The following is a 19,459-nucleotide window of genomic DNA, read 5'->3' on the forward strand; positions in this document are numbered from 1 at the left end:
AACAGTAAAATCAAGCAAGCTATGTTGGAAAACAAAATGTTATGGGGGGGGGTATACAAGACAGTTCGTGTCAGTCAGATCCATCAGGAGCAATTTAGGAAGGTGACGAGCATGGTAAAGAGAGAAAAGGTGCAGCATGAGAGTAGATTGACTAGTCAGGCTGAAGTTAATTCAAGGGAATTCTTCTGCTATATTGCTAGTAAGAAGAAGAATAATTATTTCAGGATGTAAATTAAAGATGCCAAGAATTATATTCTTGGTTTAAATCTTTATCCAAGTGGAAGCAAACAACGTTTTTGTCCGAACTATTTTCAGGACTGGGAAACTCGTAGAAAGAAGCTAATGACTACACATCACTTGTCTTAGTATTCCACAATGCAAACACATATCCGTATGGACATGTATAATGCTATGCATTTTGGGAAAGGTCACTACCCAGACCAGTTTCAACCTTTATTGACGTCTCATCAGTGGGAGCCAGACCCAGAGGTGATATGAAGGTCGAAGTAATGCAGAGGTCATATTTCCATATATGAGTAGACAAAAGGTGTCACACCTTATTATTGAAATACTCTGGATTAGAGATAGTTGTTGGAAGTTTTTCCAACTTATATATGCTTAATGTACTACATTTGAATGGTTTTGGAGTTTTTTGTTTAGAGAAATTGTTATTTAGTGAGTGTTTGAAAGTGCAGAACCAGGGAAACTAGTGATATTACAGGGGGGGGAATTCAATCAGGCTTTAATCTTGCCATTCCTTGGAATAAATCAGTGTGTGTGTGTGTGTGTGTGTGTGTACGCAGAAATGATTATACAATGTTCAAAGTGATTACACAGGTTTAAATTCAAGTGGGTTGGTGACAGTGGTGGCCAGTGAAATTTAAGTGGGGATGCTGCCTATACAAAATAAAAAAAAATTCATTATTGGATTATTGATGATAGCTGGGCATTATTGATGAGGGGCATTATTGATGATAGCTGAAGAACTACAATAAAAAAAAATTTTTTTTAATATCCCCTTAATTTAAATTTTAAAAAAATTCTTTTTTTCCTGATTAGTAATCAATTTATTTATTAATAAATTAGTTATTACTAATTAGGAATTTTTTTTTTTTTTTTTTTTGTATAGGCAGCACCCCACTTAAAATTTCACCGGCCGCCACTGGTTGGTGATGACATTACACAAGGGTAATTGTGCATCCAAAGGGATTTTGAAATGCACATACACAAATGCCAGAAGTATCAGAAATAAGGAAGAGAAGTATTTGGCAGTGGTCAGTTCGACTTGACCAAAAATTATAGGCATCAGTAAGACCTGGTTGACAGAAAACAGTATAGTTACATGAAACAATATAAAGGGTGTTGTATTTTGAGAGAGGATAGAGGGAATCCAACAGAAGGAAGGGGCATTATTGATGATAGCTGAAGAACTACAATAAAAAAAATAGAAATTAAAGAGGAATTTAGGTCTGGGTAGATGTTTCATTTGAGGCTGTCTAGTGTGATATAGAGGACAAAATATATTGTTGGTTGCAACTATAGACCATTGGGTCCACAGGAAGATGTAAATACCATGTATCAGCAAATTACCACAATGAATGTAGGTTGAATAATCATTAAAGGGTACTTCAACTATGTGGAGATAGATTGGAGGGAGGAAAGGAGGTATGGCAAGATGGAAGTGGATTTAATATAGCTGTTAAGGGATAATTACCTGAAACAATATGTTATAGAATGTACAAGGGGGTTTTGAGAATGCTGGATCTGGTAATAGTATCAGAAGATATATCCATAACTAAGGTAGAACACCCGGCGTCCAATTGGCGAGAGTGACTGTTCTGGGAAGGTACTAAACATGGAAATTATTATTAGGTAACACCTCCAGGGAATCCAAAGACTCATCGAGAAAATTCTCTATCAAGAAGGGGTTTATGTTGAACTATATACCTGGTCATTATGACAGACTTAGTAGGCATCTTGGAGTAGTGCCATGGCTTGAGAAGTTACAAAGAAAGAATGAATGTCAGTAAAAAAAGAGGGAAGTGATTGGAGATTGTTTCAAATAAAGTAAGCGCCTAAAAAAAAGAAAAAACTGTGGAGGGAATATAAAGAAAATAGTGATCAGAATACTCATGAGCAGTACAAAGTGCAAGCAAGAAGGGTGACTAGTGTGGTAACTCCTAATATTTTTCCTCAGTTTAATAATGCTTCTCTTCAGTCTTGCTTCCTCCTTGGGGAGTAGAATGATTCTTCTCAGTTGTGGATTTTGCCTGTCCCTGAGTAGAGACACCAATGAGATTTTTGTGAGTTAGGAATGGCCCTTTTGGGTCACTCATTTAGATTTGGATTGATCTTGTACATCACTAGATCTACAAGTTTTGGGGCAGTTGATTATTTTAACCGCTTTATACAGTAAACCTTTCTTCAATACAGTGTCATAATTATAGTGATGCCATATATACTATAACAATTCTAGTAGTAAGACTTATACGTTGGTTAGACATAACTGGTAATTAATTTACGGAATTAACAACGCATATAAAGTATATTAATTAAAGATAACTTTAATGAATCACTTCTATATTTTGGCAATGTCACATTGCCATCTTCAGGAACATAAAGATATGGTATGTGCACTAAGGAACTAACAAAGCAAATGAGGAAGAAAGTAAGAAACTAATTTTGTTCCTAAAGTCCTAATGGTGCCCTCTTGCGGGCTAATTTGGTAGTCTTGGCAGTTGGGCTGAAGTTCTCATAATGAAAGTCTCCCAAATTTGGGGCAGTTTCATGCACCCAAATTTGTTGAGGTTAGGAACGTTTTTTAGAGCTGCTGAAGATTCTTTGAATAATCTTTCGTATTTAAACTTGCTGCGATGGATTATTTTTGTTTTCTTCCAGCGAATTTTATGGTGGGTATCTAAGGCATGGTCTGCCAGCCCAGAGCGGCTGTACTGGTGAAACCGGATGCACATACCATATCTTTATGTTCCTGAAGATGGCAATGTGACATTGCCGAAATATAGAAGTGATTCATTAAAGTTATCTTTAATTAATATACTTTATATGCGTTGTTAATTCCATAAATTAATTACCAGTTATACTATAACAAGGTAACATATGTCCAGGATAAGGGAGCTTAACTTCCAGTGTTATACTTAGATTTTGCTAAAGCTTCTGATAGACTGCCACAGAACAGGCTGTTAAATAAACTGAAACGTATTGGATGGGATAACAGGCTATTGAGTTGGATCAGCTGACTGTCAGATAGGTATTAGAAACTTGTATATGGGAGTGCAGTATTCTGAAAGTAGAAAGTCGTAGTATTGTGCCTAAGAGGTCTGTACTGGTGTCCATTATTGTTCAATTTGTATATTAATGATATTGGAATGTTTAACTGGTGATATGTTGCAAAATTGGGGAGAGCAATGCACAGTCAAGCAGATGTTATGACCTTATCAGAGAATTTGAATAGATTGTATAAGTGGGCAAGTAAGTGGAATTATCAGTTCAATGTTGCAAAATGTATGGTTTTGAAATTTGGTAAGCAGCAATGGGATGCAGTGGCGTAGCTGGAACTTTTGCCACCTGGGGTAGTCCATGAATTTGCTGCCCCCTTTCAATACACACCAGAAATACTACAAAAAAAAGTCAAAACAATGTACACAGAAAGAAATTAAAACACTATGTTTATTTTTGAAGTAAAACTTTAATTTCAATATTTTAAAATGTTATTTTTCTTGATTTTCTGTTAGAAAAATCATCGATGACATTGGCAAAGTCTATTTCATAGTAATATAGGGAATTCTTAATCAATTTTATTTAGTAAAACTTCTCTCACAACTAGCAACACTTACAGCAATTGTGAAGAAAATTCACAGTAGTAGTATTGCAATATTTGGAACTGAGTTCTCGAGACTATTTTAGAATTAACTGCAAAAGTTCAAACAGGTTCAAAGTATTGCCTGGGACAGACCGTCCCTTCCGCACCTCCATAGTTATGCCACTGATGGGATGCAAAGTATACACTTCATGGGGAAACTTTAAAGGAGGTAGAGGAGATAAGAGATGTGGCAGTGGTGGTGAAAAAGGAGCTGAAATTCAAGGGCCACATTGCACAAGTTGTGAAGTTCTCACATTGGATAATGGCAATGACATCTTTGCCATTATCCAACGATTGTTTAATGACAATTGGATAATGCCAATGACATCATTGCCATTATCCAGTTGCCATATGTGGAGGACCTAGATTTACAGAAATAAATGCATAAGGCCTTGATCAGCCTTCATATAGATTATTGTGCATGAATTTGGTCACTGGGTTATTATGGTTATGAGGATATGTTAGAAAGGGTTAGGAGAAGATTCACAAAGGTGGTAGTAATCTTTGGAATGTGGAGTATGAAGAGAGATTGAAAGAATATAAATTGGAAAACTTTATGAATAGGAAGAAGAGGAAGAGGGGTGGATATGATTGAGACATACAAGTTAGTCTGAGATTGTTACCAGATTACCATTATTATTATTATTATTATTATTATTAAGGCCTCCAAGGAGTCAAAAGACTCATCGAGGGAGGTCCTTCCTAAGACATAAAGTCTGTCAAGACTCATCGAGGGGAGGTCCCCCACTGAGAAACACAAAGTCTATCATACCACTCTTTAAACTCACTGACCGTTCTCGCTCCCACCACTCCATCAGGCAATGCATTCCACGGCTCAACCACCCTCCATACAAAGAAACCACTCCTTACCCTCTTGCTCACAGTTTCCTTTCGTAACTTCCAGGGATGGCCTCTTATCATCACACCTTCGCGCTGTTCAACCAAGCGAAAGAACTCCCCAGTGTCAACCCTGTAACCACCTCTCAACAGTTTAAAAGTCTCAATCATATCGCCTCTTCTTCTTCTATCCACCAAGCTCTGCAGTCCACATTCTCTCAGCCGATCCTCATAACTATCCTTGTACAGTCCTGAAACCATCTTTGTCATCCGTCTTTGTATCCTTTCCACAGTTAATTTATCCCCTTCAAATCCTGGGGACCAAATATGAGAACAATAGTCCAAGTGTGGTCTCATCAGAGACTTATAGAACGGAATGATAACCCTCTTATCTCTGCAGGTCAGTGTCCTTCTCATAATAGCAGCAATCCTCTGTGTTACCTTCACCACCTTTACAATATGTCCCCTAAACTTCAGGTTTCTATCAATCAACAACCCCAGATCTCTTGTCTCCCCTACTTCCTGCAGTATAACTCCTCCCATAGAGTATGCAGCATCCCAAAGATGTTTCCCAAACCTCAAGACCTTACATTTTGCTGCATTAAACTGAAACTCCCATTCATTTGCCCATCTATCTAGCTTATTTAAATCCTCTTGCAGGGCTACCACATTTGCACTATTACTAATAATCCTTCCCAGCTTCGCATCATCTGCAAACAACTGAATATCCCCTTGCAATCCACTGGCAATGTAATTGATATAAAGGTTAAACAATATAGGTCCTAGTACTGAGCCCTGTGGGACCCCACTTGTAACCTTCTGTCTCTTTGAAACTGCTCCACCATACACAACTCTCTGATAACTATCAGACAGCCAATCCTGAATCCAGTTGACCAATCTGACATCCAGACCCATGTGTTCCAACTTAAATATCAGCTTATCATGTGGCATCCTGTCAAATGCCTTTGCTCAGTCTAAGAAAATTGCAGTATATGCCTTTCCCTAATCTAATGTTCTTGTAACTTTATTATAAAAGGCTAGCATATTGCTAAAACAAGAGCGCCCTTTCAAAAATCCATGTTGACTCTCACAGATAACATTACCCTCATCTGCCAAGTGCTGTATACGGTCCCTCACTACTTTCTCCAAGATCTTAACAACTACTGATGACACACAGACTGGTCTATAATTAGACACTTCCAGTCTGTTACCACCCTTATGGAATGGCACTATCTTACCTTCCTTCCATTCCCTGGGCACCTTTGCCAAAGCCAGACTTTCAATGAAAAGCCATGTTAAAGGCACTGTCAATTCCCTAGCACATTCTCTCAAAACTCGTGGTGAAATACCATCCAGTCCCACAGCTCTACTGACATCCAGAGTACTCAGTATCTGAAACACACTCTCCTCCTGTACCTCCAGACCTCGAACCAGTCCTATCCCTCTAGCATTAAAACTGACTCCTCTAGGATGAAATACTCCAATAAAGTGTTCATTGAACAATTCCACTATGTCCTCTGCATCAGTCACTCTATTCCCATTTTTATCTCACAATATCATTCTTCCACAGTCATTTCTCCTCCTACTGGCCACATAGCTAAAAAATTCCCTAGGATTTTCTTTGGATCTTAGAGCCAATCTCCTCTCATATTCCAGTTTTGCTTTCCTTACCACACCAGTCACTCTTCTGGCCTGTGTCTTATATTCCTCATGCATCTCTTCACCTGTCTCCTTATATCTCTTCCATAGCCTCTTTTTCGTACGCAATTCCTGTTTAATATTTTTTGTCATCCACTTTACTCCAAATGGCGTCCTCTTCTTCACTCATGGTATACAACTTACCATTGCTGATAACAAATGTTCTTTCACAATTTCCCACGCACTAGTGATATCCCGGCCTTCCAACTCCTCCCTCCATGAAACTTCCCAAAGTTGATGTCTAAGACTATTATAATCAGCCCTTATAATTCTATTTTATAAAGACTATTATAAATTAGAATTATAAGGGCTGCCTTATAATTCCACATAAGTTCCCGTCTCTTTGATACTCCTGCATGTCTATTCATTTTCCAAGTCAACACCATATGGTCACTCTCTCCAACTGGTGGGAGAGACGTCAACTCAGTTATTATCAACTCTTCTGATGCAATAACCAAATCCAAAACTTTTGAACCTCTTGTTCCCTCTGTTACTTGTTGCCTAAGACATTTGTCCCTCAAGAATTCTAGAAATTCCATTCCCCTATTGCAACATGCATCTTCCTCTCTCCAATTTATACTACTGAAGTTAAAATCTCCCATAACAATCATTCTTCTTGCACTTGCCAAACTTAGCTGTCTAAACATCTCCTGGTCCCCATCCTCTGTGCTCCTGGGTCTGTAGCAACATCCCACTAAATATCCTGTCTTGCCTACCTCTACCTCACACCATACGCTCTCAAAATCATTTGTCTCACTTCCTTCCAAATTCTCCACTCTTAGAGGACATAGGTCATCACTTATCATAAGCAGTACCCCACCACCACGCTTTCCCCTCCTATCCTGACGAAAAATGCTATACCCAGCGACTTCTATTCCTGTTGTTACATCCCCTTCTGTCAACCATGTCTCAGTGATCGCAATAATTTTTCGCCAGGCTGATGCTATCTGCGCCACCAATTCCTCTCCCTTATTCCGGATACTCCTGGCATTAGTATAAAGCATATAAATGCCATTGTTTCTATACCCAGCATTATTCCTTCTAGACTCCAATGGGCTCAGTGTTACCTGACATTGTCTCCCTTCTTCCAAGTATCCATTCCCACAAGAGGCCACCGCTGCTATCATCCTCCCTGGGACACACTGACTTGTTCAGAACAGCAATCTCTCCAGATGCCTACGTCCTTCCTCATTCAAATGTAAACGGTCTCTCGCATACAATTCCTCTCTTTCCTCAAATGCACTCCAAGCATCCACATATACCAGTCCTCTCTTGTCACACATTCTCGCTATTATGCCATTCAATATCACCGCTCTTCTGCTCAGCTCATTATTATCATACCTAGGCAACACGGACACTATTTTTCCTCTCTCTGTCTTCTTCCATACAGTCTCAAGCAAAAATCTCATATCTCTCGCTGCCCGACTTACATTACCACTCAAGTCATTCGTTCCTACCATCACAATCATCTCATCCACCCTTTCACCTCTCTTAATTGCCATAGCCACCCTTTCTATTGTTCCTCCTGGCAAACACTCCTCACGCATCCTATCTTGAACACCACGGATCATTGAGTCGCCATACATTATACCTCTTACCATTCCCTTGCTCCTATTGTTTCCATTCTCTCCTCTTCTTTCATTCCCATACCTCTCTCTTCTACTGTTTCCATTCTCTCCTCTTCTAGCAATCCCATACATCTCTCTCATTCCCTCTCTCCTACTGTTTCCATTTTCTCCACTTCTCGACACTTCTCCACTTCTCATACTCGACATTCCAGAGGCCAGAAACTACCTTAGTCAGTCGCCTTTGGTGGACCCTTTCCAACATCTCTTCATCCTTCTGAAAACCAGGTGACCAAATCTGGGCACAATAGTCCATGTGTGGCCTAATCAAAGCCTTATACAATGGAACAAGAATCTCCCTACTTCTACACGTCAGTGCCCTCCACATCATTCCCAGAAGTCTTTGTGTTGTCTTCACAATTCTGGTGATGTGTCCCCTAAATTTTAGATCCTTATCCACTATCACCCCCCCAGATCTCTTATTTCCTCTACTTCCAACAATACATTCTCACCAAGCATAAATTCTGCATCCCATCTTTGTTTTCCAAATTTTAAAACCTTACATTTTGCAACATTAAACTCACATCCCCAATTGCTTGACCAATCACTCAATTTATTCAAGTCTTCTTGCAAGGCCACAACATCTTCACTACTCTTTATGGTTCGTCCCAACTTTGCATCGTCTACAAACAACTGAATATCTCCATCCAAATCTTCGCCAATATCATTAATATACAAGTTAAATAGTAATGAACCTAAAACAGACCCCTGAGGCATTCCACTAGTGACTTTCCTTTTACTGGATATTGCACCCCCCATACACAATTTGTTGATACCTATCAGATAACCAGTCTCCAATCCAATGCACTAATCTAATATCCAACCCCATCTGCTCTAGTTTGACTGTCAACTTATCATGAGGTACTCTATCAAAAGCTTTTGCGAAATCCAAGTATATTACTGTGTATCCTTCTCCTCTGTCCAAGGAAGCAGTCACTTTATTGTAATAAGTAAGTAGATTACTAAAACATGTCCATCAAAGATTATACTATTGTTGTCAACCCAACTCTGGATCCTAGTTCTCACAAGCTTCTCCAACAACTTAACCACAACACCTGACACACAGAGAGGCCTATAGTTTGATGCTTGAGTTCGATCACCTCCTTTATGAAGTGGCACAATCTTGTCCTCCTTCCACGATTTAGGAACTTGACCAAGCGCAAGACTCGTATTAAAAATATATGTCAAGGCATGTGTCAACTCCCTGGCACATTCCTTCAGAATACATGGTGATATATTATTAAGTCCCACAGCCTTATTTACATCTAGTTTACTCAGCTCCCCAAACACCTCTTGCTCACTTACAGTCAGTCTCTCCTCCCCCATCATCAACTGCTCTTAATCTCTCCATGAAGTCACTTTCACAAGATTGAAAGATCTTTATGAACTGCTCATTAAGTATCTTCACCACACATTCTGCAACAGCTATCTTTATACCATTTCCTCCAATCAATATCATCCTTCCATAATCATTCTTTCTTTTGCTGGCTACATATCGAAAGAACTCCCTAGGATTCTTTTTGGCTTCTTTAGCTAACTGCTGTTCATACCTCTCTTTAGCTACTCTCACCAACCAAGTCACTCTCCTTGCCTGGTCTTTGTAGAACTCATGAAATTGGTTACTTCCACTTCTCTTATGCTGCCTCCACAATACCCTTTTTCTCTGTATTGCATGCTTAATCTCTTTATTCATCCATCTCACACCTACCTTTTTTAATCTTCTCACCCATAGTATACATTTAGACATTACATCTACTAAATATTTTTTGAAAATCTCTTTTCCAGCTAACTCCTCATTCCATGCTACACCTGCAAGCTGTCTGCTGTTCTGTAATTAAAATCTCCCATCGTGATCACCTTTTTTTTTTGCACATCAAACCAGTTTACCAAAAGAGTTTACAGTTAATGCATTCTAGTGCTTTCCCCTGTGTATAACAGTATCCAGTTAGATATACTTCTTCTTCTTATTGTGCTATCTTCTATCGAAGATCAGCGACCATCTTGGTGAACAAACTGCGCTCTTGTGCTAATCTGAGCAGTTGTGCACTGCTCTTTCCTGTCCATGTCTTGATGTTGTCAAACCATGATATTCTTTTTCCTCCTCTTGTTCCTTTGCCATCAATTCTTCCTATCAAAATAGTTTGTAGAAGTTGGTATTTGCTGTTTCTCATGATGTGGCCAAGATATGATGTTTTTCGTTTCTTGATTATTTGTACAAGATGTTTAGCTTTGCCAATGGATTTTAAGACATATTCATTGGTAATTTTTTCTGTCCATGATATCTTTAGCATTCTTCTGTATAGCCACATCTCAAAGGCTTCGATTTTCTTGATTGTTATCGCCTTCAATGTCCATGTTTCACCTCCATAGAGCAGAATAGACCACATGTAGCATTTCAGCATTCAGCATCTGACTTCCATGTTTAGGTCTTTATTGCAGAATAGTGTTCTCATTTTCATGAAGGACTGCTGTGCAACTTCAATCCTTGTCTTTATATCTATTTCTGGATCCCACCATTCATTAAGCTAGCAACCAAGATATTTATATCTTGACACTTGATCAATATTTTTCCCATTGAGTGTCAGTTTCATTGATGAGGCTAGTTGTTTGCTGACGATCATGTATTTTGTCTTGTTGATGTTTATATTTATTGCCATTCTTTGTCTTTCTATGTATACTCTGTCAATGAGTTTTTGGAGATCCATGTTATTTTCTGCAATTAGCATGGTGTCATCTGCATATCGTAGGTTGTTAACAATCTTTCCATTTATTGTGATTCCCTCTGAACATTCTTCCAATGCTTTTTAAAAGATTACCTCTGCATATATGTTGAACAGGAGTGGTGAGAGCACACATCCTTGTCTCACTCCTCTTTTGATGTTAATATCACTGGTGGTAATGTTGTCTAATTGAACGGTAGCTGACTGATTCCAATACGGATTTGTTATTAGTCTTATGTCTTGTTCGTCTAGCCTTATTTGTTGAAGGACTTCTATTAAGTTAGTGTGTCTGACTTTGTCGAATGCTTTTTCAAAATCTATGAAACACATAAAGACAGATTTCTGTTTTTCTATGCATTTTTGTATCAATATTTGGGTACAGAAAAGGGCCTCTCTAGTACCAAAACCATTCTGAAAGCCAAATTGTGTTTCACTTAGAGTTTCTTCACTTTTTATATAAATATGATTCTGAATTACTTTCAAAAATATTTTTAATGTTTGGCTCATTAGACTAATAAGTCGGAAGTCACCACAGGAATTTGGTTTGGGTTTCTTTGGGACAGTGATAAATCTAGATTTGAGCCAATCTGATGGAAGCTATTGTTAGATCTTCTTCCTGACAGAACTGGACTAGGTGATCTCCTCTGTCATTTCTGGTGCCTAAGCCATGTTCAGCAATAATTTCTCCATCACCCCCTCTTCGCCACTTTTGCATTGAAGTCACCCATCACTATGTTTATATCATGTTTCTTTGTTAGGTTTTTAATCTCTTTTAGGTATTCATAAAACTCTTCAACATCTTCTTCACTTTTGTCAGCTGTGGGTGCATAAGCTTGGATGATATTTATGTTAACGGGGTTTCCCTTAAGTTGTAACAGCATTATCCTTTCAGAAAATGGAATCCAATTTATTACTGATTTATTGATTTCTTCATCTACTATTACAGCTACACCATGTCGATGTTTGTTCTCATCATTCCCAGAGTAATACATCGTCGTATTATCTTGTTGACACTTTCCAGATCCTGGCCATCTTGTCTCGCAAATTCCCAAAATCTGGATGCCCAGCCTCTTCATTTCTCTTGTGGCATTTCTTAATTTGCCAGCGTCATACAGAGTTCTGACATTCCAAGTTGCAATTTTAAAAGTGGACACCATTTTTGAGCCTGGAGATTCTTCGCACCCCTGTCCCATTTAAGGGATGCCGGGAACTTGGGCCAATTGTAAGGGTTTGCTCGCCATGGTGGTTGTTCTCGAGATAAGGTAGAGCAGTAGTTTCTCCGTTTTCTTTCTGCTTTGCAGTATTACAGACGTACACAATATAATCATATTGCCATCTGCACATCTCTGATTACAAGTTTTTCCGTCATCATTTGGCTTCAACCTTGTGTCAGTACTGATTTATTTATTCATATTATATATAACGGCCATGAGGTCCTTTTTATCTGAAGTATGGCACCATCTCAATACCCCCAAATTTTATCTGGGTTCGGGACTGGATTCAGCATAACTGATGAATCAGGCCTATGGCTGGGTTTAAAACACACACAGATTACTGACTGTTCTTTGTGTTTTTTTTTCCTCCAGCTTGCAGGAGGAAAAACCCTGCTGTCCACGCCCAAGACCAGCTAACAGCCACTTGGCTAACCATGCAGATATTACTTTTTTTAATTTCACAACACCAAACAGATTCAGAATCATCCCTTATACTACCATTGTTAGTTTCCATGATTAGTGGACACAGTTCTGTGCTATCATTAAGAATGCTCTCTCCCTCCTCCTCCTCTTTTCACCTTCCTATCCTTGCAGAAAATTCTATATCCTTTCATTTCCATTCCCCACAGTACATCATTCTTAAACAATGAAGTTTTACTTACAATTATCTTAGCATACTAACCCAATCAGTGCCACTACCTAATTTCCGATTCTTCTTTCATTAGTATGCAAACATCTTCCTCTCTCTCTCTCTTTCTCGCTTTTCCTTCAGTGACCACTCTGACTCTCATTTCTTTCCCTCTCCTCTCCACCTTTCTTCATTCTATCACTCTGTTCTTCCGTAATCACATCTTCAACCTTGTATGAGTCATTTGCTTCTCCTTCCACAACCTCTCTTCTCATCATAATCTCTCTATTGGATTCTTAGCTACACAAACTCTTTATCTTAACTCTTTGTTCTCTTGGCATCTTATAGTTTCTTCAAATGTTCAATGCCAAATCCATTCAGATGCAGCCCATCAAAATCTGGAATTGCATTTTAGTGATTGCCTTCAAATGTGATTACCAAATTCATTTGATATAGTTAATAACTAAGTAACTTTTTCCAGTTATAATCCTCCAGTTTATTGAAAATTTCACCAAGTAAATTGAATAAATAAGAAAGCATAAATTTTAAGTTAAAGAAAAAAAAGTAAATAAGAATATTCATATCTTCTCAAATGATAAAACCATTCCACAGTTATTATATACAGAAAAGCACACTTTGACAAAGTAAAAGCAATGAATTAATTTCAGAGTGCATCACCTATTTAAGAATTAATTTTAAATAAACTTATTATTAAGAATTCATTTTAGATAATCTTATTATTTTCAATGGTATTTACTTCCATATTTTTATGAATATAATCTCTGCTTCTGTTGTATGGTAAAAAGCTGTTCTCTACAATTTGAATTGAGTAGGTGAGAAAAAGGCTGCTGAATGAATGAATGAATTCATTCAGCAGCCTTTCCTTACTTGTGTCTGGATTCTATCGATATGCTACCATATTGCATGGCATCCTAACAGATTACTTGCTATTTCTTCCAGATGTCAACCGTTAGGATGAAAGTTATCTTTGCAACAATTTAGATGCACATCAAAATAAAGCCTTCTTTTAAGGATTTAGTTTAATCCTTAATCCTTTATCCAGTTTAATCCTTTGTTTGCGCCTGAAAGTATCTTCAGGACTGGGGTAGGGTGGTACAACACCAGAGAAACTCGTTGCAAAGGTGGAACAAGATACCAACACTCCTGTCTCAGTATCTCCTATAATGCAAAACACATCTCCTTGCGGATATGTCTAATGTTATGCATTAAGGGAAGGGCCACTACCCAGACTAGTTTCGACCTTTATTGAGGTAGAATGGGAGTACATATCTCATCATCATTGGCCTCTTTAGAGTCAAAAAGTTGTGCTGAGAGCCAGCTTTGATAGTAAGAGAGGAGTAGAAAAGATAGAGTTGATAGTAGTAGGTAATTAAAAGAGGCCTCAGTCGATCTGCTTGGCTACACTCAAGAGTCATCACCAAACCAAGCAGATCTCCGACATTTCCTCCCTCCATCCATTCTTATCAGCTCTCGACGGCCAGTCATCTCTTCAGATGTCTGGCCGGCGAAAAGAGTAAAAAACAAATGAAAGAGGACAAAAAGAAAAACTGAGAAAGGACACAACAAGTTACATATCACTAATAGCAAAGACAAACCGGAGGAAAAAAAACACCTGGGTGACCTGAAAGACCAATTTAAACTGAGGAGAGTGGGGGAAAAGCCTGGCCTGGGTGATGCATCCCCCCCCCCCCCCCCAAAAAAAAGAGCTGCACCGCCTCGGTGTAAGCCTTTGCAGCCCAGGTTCTCAGGATACCCCCTCCTGTGTGGACAAAATTTAAACAGAAAAAAAACTTAAACGAATTTTTTTCCCCCCCTATCTGGTAGATCGATACTAGGAGTCGACTGACTTGTTAGGCGAGGTTTAAATCCTCCTGCTGCCTATTGTTGTGGGTTTTAATGATGATATCTGCTAATTTGTCTCCACGGACGTGGTTTAGCATGTAGAGGCCTCTGTGCAGTGCTAGTCCCACGTCGTCCTCTGCATCGAAAAGACCAATGATCTTTTCAGGAGTGATTTCATCTATATTATCGACAAACACGTCGTTCCATTCTGCACTGACGACTCTTGGCCCGTTTTGTCCTGTGAGTATCAGTTGAATGTCTCCGAATGTTTCTATTGCTTTTTGTAGTCTCGCCTCCTCCTCGGGGAAATCTTTTAAGAGATGCAACATAGGTGCATTGGCCTGTGCGTGAGGGAACTTTGCGGGTTGTGAAGTTGACTTTATTTTTCCAACTTCAGCTGGTTTGGGTTTTTTTATATTTACTTCTTCAGGGCTGGCTGGCCTCTTTTGTGTACTTTCTGCATTGTTGATTTCCATATCTACTGCCTCCGTGTCCTCATCTATTGTGACTGCAGTGATAGTTCCTTTTTGTTGGTGCTGCTGGTTATTTTCGGTTACTACATTTGTAGTGGCGGTTTGCTCAGTGGCTGGTTCTTTCTGTCTTTTGTCTTTCCTGGTTGTAGGTTTCTCTATTGGTGTATTCGGCAGTGTTTCAGACGTGGTGGCATGATTCTTTCTTGTTGTTATGCGCAGCCTTCAGGGTAGGGAACTCATTCGGTTCTGCACCAATGACATTTTTGGCTGTTGCTTCCGTGTTGGGCATAATACTGCCTCCCAGTTTTTCGGCCAGGTTTCTGTCCAGACAGGTGTCCACCTTATGGCCTTTAGTGCCGCATTTTAGGCATGCTGACTGGCACTGTGCTACTGTATGGCCAGCTGTTAGGCAGTTCTTGCATATTAACTTCGGACACTGGGTCCCTAGATGAGTGAGGGCACCACATCTAAAGCATTGCCTCTTTACTCCCGGGTAACTCACCATTACCCTGGCCGATCCTATCTTGACGAAATTCGGAATTTCTGCCTTCATCATGATGGAAAAGGTGACTTCACCACATTTCCATTGTGGGATCTCAGTGTCCGTGCCAATTTCGATATCCCGAACAGCTCCCCATTTCGAGAATACTTTAGTTATGATGTCATTGTCTTCTAAGTATTCAAGCGGAAAATGATCTATTCTTACTCTTTTGACAAAGCTTCCTACCACAAAAGGTTGAAAAATTTTTGCCTCGCACTCGACTCCTTTCAGAAGTTTTTCTCTAGTTGCAGCTTCTTTGCATACAACTTGAAACCTTTCCCCCCCATAAGGGATGAAACGGGAAATATTGTCGCCCCGACGCAGTCAATAATAGCCCTCGCAAACGTCCTCTGGTGAATACCAGTATCTATTTCGAACCCGAGGGTTCTTACCCTCGGTAAAACCAAAGACATTATTTAACGAAAGAAAGGAAGAAGACTTTCCAAGGATAGTCTATTCCAATAAAATAGCGGAATGCCGTGTATAGGCCTAAAAAAAAACCACAAAAAGAACAAAGGAATCTTATCAAGGCAGGACTTCAATCGAAGCTCTCTTTTCGGTTCTCCTAAACTGTTGCTGGAATCCACTGGAACAGGTTTGAAGAAGGACTGGAACATGGAGCTTTCTCTCAGGGCCACTGAAAAAAGGTCTCTTCAGTGGGAGCCAGGCCCAAGCTGAGACAAGCTGAGATACCACGCAGAAGTATTTGTAGGTCATCTCTACTTATAGGAGTTGCCAAATGGTGTGCCATCTTTTTTTAATAAATTACTCTGGATTTAGAGAAAGATGTTGAAAGTTTATTTTTTCACTTGGTTAGAGTATAATAAATTTAGTTTAATCCTTTATCCAAGTGTGAGCAAACAAAGTTTGCGCCTGAAAGTATCTTCAGGACTGGGGTAAGGTGGTACAACACCAGGACAACTCGTTGCAAAGATGGAGCAAGCTACCAACACTCCTGTCTCAGTATCTCCTATAATGCAAAACACATCTCCTTGCGGATATGTCTAATGTCATGCGTTAAGGGAAGGGCCACTACCCAGACTAGTTTCGACCTTTATTGAGGTCTCTTCAGTGGGTGCCAGTTGGTAGCTTGCTCCACCTTTGCAACGAGTTGGCCTGGTGTTGTACCACCTTACCCCAGTTCTTTATCCAAGTGTGAGCAAACTTTGTTTGCTCACACTTGGATAAAGGATTAAACTAAATTTATTATACTCTAACCAAGTGAAAAAATAAACTTTCAACATATTTCTCTAAATCCAGAGTAATTTATTAAAAAAAGGGTGGCACACCATTTGGCAACTCCTATAGGTAGAGATGACCTACGAATGCTTCTGCCTGGTATCTCAGCTTGGTCCTGGCTCCCACTGAAGAGACCTCAATAAAGGTCGAAACTAGTCTGGGTAGTGGCCCTTCCCTTAATGCATAACATTAGACATATCCGCAAGGAGATGTGTTTTGCATTACATTATAGGAGATACTGAGACAGGAGTGTTGGTAGCTTGCTCCACCTTTGAAACGAGTTGTCCTGGTGTTGTACCACCTTACCCCAGTCCTGAAGATACTTTCAGGCGCAAACTTTGTTTGCTCACACTTGGATAAAGGATTAAACTAAATTTATTAACGCCTTCTTTAATATTGGACTAATTTTAGCATTTCTAAACATATTAGTACCTAACTTTTGTTCATTTTCTTTACATTTCAGACACACCAGATCCTCCTGATCAGCCTAAAATACAAGATTATGGACCGACATTTGTTTCTTTAACTTGGGAGCCACCTACTCATGATGGAGGGAAACCTGTCACTGGTTAGTTTTTTTTTTTTTTTTTAATCTTTTTCCTTATATATTTCATCTTATGTGTTCCTCAAATATATTAATCTCCAGCTGTTTAAGAAACACAAATTTAATTTTTTTTTTTAGCCTATTTTCTATATTCAGCATTAATTTGGTGTCTGTCATCTCTTCATGTATGTGAATTATGCAGAATTATCTCACATCAATTCTTCATTATGAAGAGTTGATGTCAGATAATTCTGCAGATGGTATTGTCCTCTACCTGTCAGCACTCAAGACATCCTTGACTCCTTTCAAAAACACTACAAAAATCTATTTGAAGACAATAATACTGTTGGAACAGTAACTATAACTATAACTCTTGGAACATTAATGGCTTTCCCGTTCATATCCAAGATGGGCTTGACAGATCCATTACAGCATCTGACATTACCACAGTCTATAAAGAATGGCAGACAAGACAATCTTCAGGACCTGATGGTCTAGGGATAGAACTTTATCGTGAGACCTGGGATTTTATTCTTCCCATTCTAGTTACACTATTTAATTCCTTTCTCTCATCAGGACACATATCAAGTTAATTTGTAGCAAGCCGTACTGTCCTCATTCCTAAACCTAATAGAAATTGCACCTTAATCAGCAATTGGAGAGCTATTTCTCTATCTAATACTGACTATGAGATATTTTTTTCACATTTTCAATAACAGGCTCAAAGTGGGAATGAGATACATAATTAAAAGCACACAGGTATATGGAGTACCAGATCGAGCAGTAGAATTTCATCTATTTCTGCCACATGATTTAATCCACTTAATTAACACAAAAAAGCAGTTGATGGCAGTGCTATTAGTAGACCTTACTCGAGTATTTGATAATGTCCAGCATCCCTTTCTATTCCACATCCTTCAGCAAACTGGTGTAGGTAAACAACTGCTATATGTTATCAAAGGAGCCTATGCCAATTCATCCAGCAACCTTCTAGTTAATGGGTTCCTGTCAGACCCAGTAAAAATTCGAAAAGGAGTCAAGCAAGGTTGCCCTCTTATTCCCTGTTGTTTGCATTGGTTCTTGAATTTTTTTTACACGAAGTCAACAATACACATGTTGCGTGAGGAATAACAGTTCCTTCAACTATAGGAAAATAAGATAATGATGTAGTGGGAACTTTGAAGCATAATGATTCCATATATATATTTTTTGGTATTTTGGAAAAATTCAGCAAAAGCAGTGGAATAATTATCAATGCAGACAAGACAAAATTAAAAGTTTATGGAAAGTAGGATCTTGGAGGCATTCCTTTTGGATTAACCCCTGAGAGAGAGAGAGAGACAGACAGACAGACACACACAGAGAGAGAGAGAGAGAGAGAGAGAGAGAGAGTCCCTTGTTATACTTGGAATTTCCTTCTCTGCTTACCCAATAATGCCAGTTCAAGAACTTATATACAATTACTTTGAAATGTCAGAAGACTGGAAAATAGGGCCACTCTCCTTTTCTTCTAAAGCTACAGTACTCAAAACCATAATCTTTCCTGCTCAGTTGTACATAATAAATATTACAGACATCACAGAAACTGAAGAAAAGCAATTATATAGTAAATCTGTGCAATTTTTTTGGTCCAGCCAATACCAAGAAGTTAAAAAGGAATTTCTTCAACTATCAAAGAAGCATGGAGGATTTGGGCTTCTAGTCTTAAAATTCTGCCATTTAACCAATACAGCTTCTAAAATCCATAAAATATTGCAGACTAATCACGAATGTGCAAATCTTCTCCAGTACTACTTGGGTAGAATATTCCAGTACTATCTTCCCCTGTTTGGAGTTAATGATTATAAAGGTACAAAAAACTGAGATTGTTCCTAAATACTACAACACTCTGTGCTTAACTCAAAGACTACTAAAACACTCTGGAATTGACATTCTTTCTATTAAAAAAAGTAAAATATGGTATAAAGAAATCCTTAATCTCTTTCGGCTTGCAGTTCCAAAGTTGGATACTGACAACAATAATCATCACCATCAAATTCCTGCCACGTACCCTCAAGGAGTGTACAGGAAATGATAGCACTACATGAAAAAAATTACATCATTACTAACTTCCTATCTACAATTTAACTCCAAATCAGTCTGTTACTTGTCAAGACTCCAACATTATCAGATCTTATATTTCTATCATCTAAGGCAC

The 19,459-nt window shown here is 38.8% G+C and overlaps 1 protein-coding gene across 5 annotated transcripts in view; it reads left to right on the forward strand.

The window, feature by feature from the left end:
- The window catches only part of LOC150108743 (twitchin-like), a 2,666,638-nt gene that overhangs the window by 1,790,615 nt on the left and 856,564 nt on the right, over positions 1-19,459 (forward strand). For all 5 annotated transcript variants that reach the window (XM_090390962.1, XM_090390961.1, XM_090390964.1 and 2 more), the window contains one exon: positions 17,182-17,286. In XM_090390962.1, the coding sequence (XP_090247088.1) occupies positions 17,182-17,286 (105 nt within the window). The remainder of the gene's footprint in view (positions 1-17,181; positions 17,287-19,459) is intronic.

The sequence above is a fragment of the Typopeltis vanoorti genome, chromosome 3, assembly GCF_054136105.1.
Source record: "Typopeltis vanoorti isolate ZY-2024b chromosome 3, IOZ_Tvanoo_1.0, whole genome shotgun sequence".
In the NCBI taxonomy this organism is placed as follows: Eukaryota; Metazoa; Arthropoda; class Arachnida; order Uropygi; family Thelyphonidae; genus Typopeltis; species Typopeltis vanoorti.